The 5,975-nt window shown below is 62.7% G+C and overlaps 1 protein-coding gene across 1 annotated transcript; it reads left to right on the top strand.

Moving 5' to 3' along the window:
- Window positions 1-868: 868 nt before the first annotated feature.
- On the top strand, window positions 869-3,613 carry NPW (neuropeptide W). Its single transcript, XM_054180258.1, has 2 exons — window positions 869-1,261; window positions 3,452-3,613. Exons 1-2 carry the CDS (start codon window positions 869-871, stop codon window positions 3,485-3,487), a joined length of 429 nt encoding a protein of 142 aa, XP_054036233.1. The 3' UTR covers window positions 3,488-3,613.
- The last annotated feature ends 2,362 nt before the right edge of the window (window positions 3,614-5,975 follow it).

Genomic DNA, 5,975 nt, shown 5'->3' with positions numbered 1-5,975 from the left:
CTTTTCAGTGAAGAAGTTGTTCCCCATGGCCAACCTAAACCTCCCCTGGGACAAATGGAGGCCATTTCCCTCTCCTACCACTTGTACTTTGGGGGCCCTGGGGAGATGCCCAGGGTGGGAAAGGGGATCTTCAGGGCTGAGAGGGATGCTCAGGGGAGGAAGAACAATGCTCAGAGCTGCAGGAGGATGCTCAAGGATGGAAGGGATGCTTGCAGCTGCAGGGGAGGTGCTTGGCATCGCCATGGGGAGATGCTTGGAGTGGCAAAGAGGATGGTCAGGGCTGGGAGGGATGCTCAGGACTGGAGAGGAGCTGCTTGGGGTGGAAAAGAGGATGCTCAAGGCTGGGAGGGTTGCTGAAGGATGCTTGAGGCTGGCAGGGTTGCTCAGGGCTAGGAGGGTTGCTCAGGGCTGGGAGGGTTGCTCAGGGCTGGGAGGGATGCTGAAGGAAGATGCTGAGGGAAGATGCTGAGGGCTGGGAGGGATGCTCAGGGGGATGCTCAGGGCTGAGGGGGATGCTCAGGGGGATGCTGAGGGCTGGGAGGGATGCTCAGGGGGATGCTGAGGGCTGGGAGGGATGCTCAGGGCTTAATGGGGAGGATGCCGACAGCCCGGGGGGAGGTTACAGGAGGAGAGCGGAATGGGGGTGGTGTGTGCAGAGGAAGCAGCAGGGAGGAGGTACGGGGGGTCGGGGGCTACCGGGGAGGAGCCGCTGCGGGGTGGGGGGGGCCCTCCCGACAGCGGTATAAAGAGGAGGAGCTCGGATGCGGGGCAGCCTTATCTGGGGCTCCCCGGGGCCGGGGCGCACCCCTGCCTGCCCGCACCCCTGCTGGCACCCTGCCCGCGCCCTGCCCGTCCGGCTCCCGGTACCATGGCGAAGCGGGGGCTGTCGGGGGGCGCCTGGGGGGCTCTGGTGCTGCTGGGGCTGATGCTGCCGGCAGCCCCGACGTGGGCTTGGTACAAACACGTCGCCAGCCCCCGGTACCACACGGTGGGACGAGCTTCGGGGCTGCTCATGGGGGTCCGGCGCTCCCCTTACCTCTGGCGTCGGGACTTACCGGCAGAGCGCCCCGCGAACCGGCCCGGGGCAGCCGCTCCCGCAGCCGCCGCTGCCCCCCAGCCGCCCCCCGCCCGCCCCGCCGGGGACACTCCGCTGCCTCCGCCTGCTCCCGGTCGCCTCCTGCAGAGGCTGCTCCGGAGGGGATGGGGGGGTCCCCGACCGACCCCCGCCAGACCCCCCCCGCCAGGGCCCCGCGGCGCTCAGGTAAGCAGCACCCCAATGGGAGGGTGGGAGGGGGCACCGGGGGGACCTGGTGACTCTGGAGACTTGGAGTTGGGGGTCACTGGGGACGGGGGAGACACGGTGACCCCCCCGGGGAGGCTTCAGGGGTGTCACCAGGTGCAGGAGACTTGGGGAGATCTCTGCTGCACCCCGGGGTGCTAGGGGGGGTGTCAGCCGGTAACGGGGGGGGGGTGGGGAGGGGGCACCTGTTGTGGGCGTTTCAGGGGTGCGTGGAGCCTTGATGGAGGTCTACCAGGAGCATGGAGCCTGGGGGGGTTCTCACCAGCTGAGAGGGGATGCACTTTGGAGGGGTTTCACTGGTAGCTGGGGGGGGCACGGAGCCAGGGAGGGGCACAGGCAGCCCTGGGAATGGCTCTCACCAGGCAATGGGAGCCCTGGAGAGGTTCCAGGGGTACACAGAGCCCTGGGCAGGGTTTCAGCAGGTAACTGGGGGTGCACAGAGGCGCGGGGGGAGGGGCTCAGCAGGTAACTGGGGGTGCACAGAGGCGCGGGGGGAGGGGCTCAGCAGGTAACTGGGGGTGCACAGAGGCGCGGGGGGAGGGGCTCAGCAGGTAACTGGGGGTGCACAGAGGCGCGGGGGGAGGGGCTCAGCAGGTAACTGGGGGTGCACAGAGGCGCGGGGGAAGGGGCTCAGCAGGTAACTGGGGGTGCACAGAGGCGCGGGGGGAGGGGCTCAGCAGGTAACTGGGGGTGCACAGAGGCGCGGGGGGAGGGGCTCAGCAGGTAACTGGGGGTGCACAGAGGCGCGGGGGGAGGGGCTCAGCAGGTAACGGGGTGCACAGAGGCGCGGGGGGAGGGGCTCAGCAGGTAACTGGGGGTGCACAGAGCCTTGCTGTGCTCTCTCACCCCTCAGGGTGCTCCAAGCAAAGAGCTGGGCTGCCCCATGGCATCTCCCCAACGTGGGGAGCTGCCCCCCAAGACCCACAGCACCTACTGCAGCCCAGCCCTGGCTGGGAGGGTGTGGGGGAGCCAGGGGAGCAGCCCCAGTGCTGGGCACACTCCAGCCCTGTCCCTGCTGTGGCAGTGGCACTGCTCACCGTGGCAAGTCCCCACAGGTTCTTAAGCCTGGACCAGAGGGGCTGTGCTCCCTCCTCCCCATGGGGCATGTCTGGGGGTCCCTCGTGGTCCTTCCTCCCCATAGGACACACCTGGGGTCTCTCACTCTGGCTTTAGGGCAGCAAATGAGCCAGATGATTCCTGTGCCACTCACCTGGTCCTTGTGGGACCGAGCTGCCGGTGCCAGGAGGGGGTCTGTGTGATGCCAGGGTCCCCCTAGCATAGCCCCTCCACAGGAGCCCTCTGCCTGCCCACTCAGGGCTCAGCCAGGCTGCGTGGGACTGGCCTGGGGCTGGATCCAGACATGAAATCTCTTTCCTCTGATGTAAAGCTGGAGCCAACATCCAGCTGAAGTCGACAGAGGCTTTTAGCTGTTGGATCAGCCCCTGAAACCCACAGCTCCATTCCTCCCCCACCCCTTGGTTCTTTGGAGGAAATGTGGTGTTAATTAAACACCTTACTGGGAAAGCCCAGACAGGGCAGCTCGGCCCTGGGCCGTCTGCCTTGCCCTCTGCCCTCCCACATGCTGGTCCCCAAGCAGAGCTGCCCCAGTGCCATGCCTGGGGCTCTGGGCACGCAGCTGTGAGGGCATCTGTCTGATGGCACAGCCAAAATCACAGCCAGACCCTGGGCTTGGGTGGCTGGGGGAGGGCTCTCTGCTGAGCCTGCAGTCAGCACAGGTCAGATCTGAGCCCACAGAGGAGAAAATCAGCCCCAGCTGGCTCCAGCCTCCTTTCAGGGAGTCCTAGGGAGCCAAGAAGGTCTCCCCTCAGCCTCCTCTTCACACCCCCAGCTCCCTCAGCTGCTCCTCCCCAGCCCTGTTCTCCAGACCCTTCCCCAGCTTGGTTGCCCTTCTCTGGCCCTGCTCCAGCCCTCAGTGTCCTTCTGGGAGCGAGAAGAGTCCACATGGTCTGGATTCCTGTGGCAGGTTACACCTGGAGTGAAGCTGGGGAGCAGTACCTGTGCCATGGCACGGACAGCACCATCTGAGTGCTGTGTGGAGGGGAAATGTGGTCCCACACAGGGGGGGAGGCGGCAGCAGGACCTGGATATGCAGCTGGATGCTCCAAAATAAGCCAGCTCCTCCTCTTGCAGCTTCTCCAGCTTGAAGACTTGGCCCTGATCCACTGAGGAGCCACATCAGAGATGCTTCAGCCACTGCAGGAGCACTGAGTGCCCGAGGTGGGACCCTTCTCCCTGGCTGCAAGGCAGAGTCTCGTCAGTGATCTCCTGGCACCTCTCTGAGCCTGTACAGACAGTGGCATTCCAACGTTCCAAGCCCCCACCTCATTTTCTCATGGCCACTGTCCAGGAGCAGTGGCAAATCATCTCGTGTCCAGGTCAGCCTAGTGCCACAAGCTTGGGGAGGAGCAAAGAGGGAAGAGGTTTATTTTTGCTGATTTTCCAGGTGTCTGTAGGAGCTTGGTTGCACCATGAGACAAACATCTCCTGCGCTGGCTTCCTAGGAGCCTGCCCTCATTAAAGTCAGAACTGATCAAAGGAAACTCTGGCTGCCTGCTGCTGTGCTTTGGGGTTCATGGTGAAGCAGAACCTGGTACAGCCTCACACCAGGCTGCTGCTCCAGCCCCAGGGTCACTCCCAGATTCCTCTGCCATGATTTAACTCCTCAGGTTTCCTCTGCAGCTTCACAGTAAATCTCTTTCACTGCCCACCAGGGAGGGACTGCCAGAGAAGTGTCAATTTAGATGACAAAGTCAGAAACCTTTCCTGGCCTGAACTAAAGCTCTGCAAGTCCTCACTGCTCCTGGGGTGGTTGGTCTGTGCAGAGCTTCATTTCATGTCCCTGCTGCTGGAAGTCTTTGTTCTCCCAGAGCTCCAGCACGGGGGGCTGGAAGGGACCTCTGGGGATCACCCATCCCAGCCCCTCTGCCAAAGCAGGGCACCCACAGCAGCCTGCCCAGGGGCACAGTGCCCAGGGGGGGTTGGAAGCTCTCCAGACCAGGAGACTCCACAGCCTCTCTGGGCAGCCTGCTCCAGGCCTCCAGCAGCCTCACACCAAACAACTTTCTTCTCTTCAGATGGGTTCCTGGGTTCCACTTTGTGCCCCCTGCCCCTGGTCCTGTCCCTGGGCACCACTGAGCAGAGCCTGGCCCCAGCCTCTTGCCCCCCAGCCTTTATCTCTTGCTGAGCATTGCTCAGCTGCCCTCTGGGGCTGCTCTGCTGCAGGCTCTCAGCCCCAGGGCTCTCAGCCTCTGCTCCTCACAGAGCTGCTCCAGGCCCCTCAGCACCTTCCCAGCCTCCCCTGGGCTCTCCCCAGCAGTTCCCTGTCTGTACTGAACTGGGGAGCCCAGATCCTGACCCAGGACTCCAGCTGTGGCCTCCCTAGGGCAGATTAAAGGGGGAGGAGAGCCTCCCTAGACCTGCTGCTCACACTCTTCCTCCTGCACCCAGTGGAAATGTTGCATAGCTGAAATGTTAAACGAAAGTTGTCCCCATTGAAGAAGGGAGGAGCAGGAGCATGTGGGGAGGGTGTGCTGGGGCAGGTGGGATCTGGGCTGGAGGAAACCCAAGGTCTGGGATGCTAAGTTCAGCTCCCAGGAGCTGCTGCTCTCCTGCACACCAGCTCTGGTGGATTTTGCAGGAGATCAGGCAAAAAGAGATCTTTCCACCCCTCTTGCATGAGCTTGCTGATCCTGCCAAGCCTTTGCAGCTCACCAGGAGTGGGCACAGCAGGGTTTATGCTGCCTGGGGTTTGATTTGTAGGAACAAAACCCTCGTGGTGCCTGTCAGGGGAGCTGGGCACACACTGAGCCCTCTCTGCTGCTGTCCCTCACGCTTGGAGCTGCCATCACCTCTCACCACATCTCCAGGGGCACTCTGGGTGCTGTGACACCTCAGGGGTTGCTGTCTCACAGTTGATTAATCAATCATAGAACTGTTAAGGTTGGAAGAGACCTCTGAGATCATCCAATCCAACCACTCACCCAGAGCTCACAGCCCACCCCTGCTGCTGAGCCTCCACTGCTGAACCACCTCCCTCAGCACCACATCCAGGCAGCTTTGAAACCCCTCCAGGGATGGGGGCTCCAGCACTGCCCTGGGCCAGTGCCTGAGAACCCTTCTGGGGAAGAAATTGTTCCTCATGTCCAACCTGAATCTGCTCTGACACAGCCTGAGGCTGTTCCTCCTCCATGTCCCCTCTCCCTTCCTCCCCTTGATTTCCCACCCTCTGCTTGGCTGGCACCTGGTGCTCGGCTGCGCTCAGTGACTCACGGTGCCAACAAGCCATTAGGCAGCTGCACTCGAGAAGGTCCACATCTGCCTGGGTGCCAAGCAGCCTGTGGAGCAGCCACCCAGGCAGATCGTCCCTCTGGATACAGGGGAGGGAGAAAATGAGGCAGAGAAGGCAAAGGTCAGCTCCTGAGTGGAGGATGCACAGATGAAGGGCTCCGTGCTGAGAGCCCCACTCCAGCGCCTGCTCCCAGCCTGCTCCGGCAGAGGTGGCACTTGTGGGTGCCAAGTACTGGGACAACAGCAGGGAGACACTCACTTAACCACGGGCCCTTCACTTCACCTTCTCACATCACTTTTCCTGCTGAGCAGTGTGAGCTCAGGGCCAGCAAAGCATTTCCTCTGTGCCCTCAGCTCTCCAGAGAGG

The sequence above is a fragment of the Dryobates pubescens genome, chromosome 4, assembly GCF_014839835.1.
Source record: "Dryobates pubescens isolate bDryPub1 chromosome 4, bDryPub1.pri, whole genome shotgun sequence".
Taxonomy (NCBI): Eukaryota; Metazoa; Chordata; class Aves; order Piciformes; family Picidae; genus Dryobates; species Dryobates pubescens.
This window is presented reverse-complemented; position numbering and strand designations above follow the sequence as displayed.

Bases quoted from the DNA above. Each gene is read 5' to 3' on its own strand.
- NPW (XM_054180258.1), top strand. From the start codon at position 869: ATGGCGAAGCGGGGGCTGTCGGGGGGCGCCTGGGGGGCTCTGGTGCTG. The intron at 1,262-3,451 runs GTAAGCAGCACC...CTCCTCTTGCAG, and splicing joins CAGGGCCCCGCGGCGCTCAG to CTTCTCCAGCTTGAAGACTT.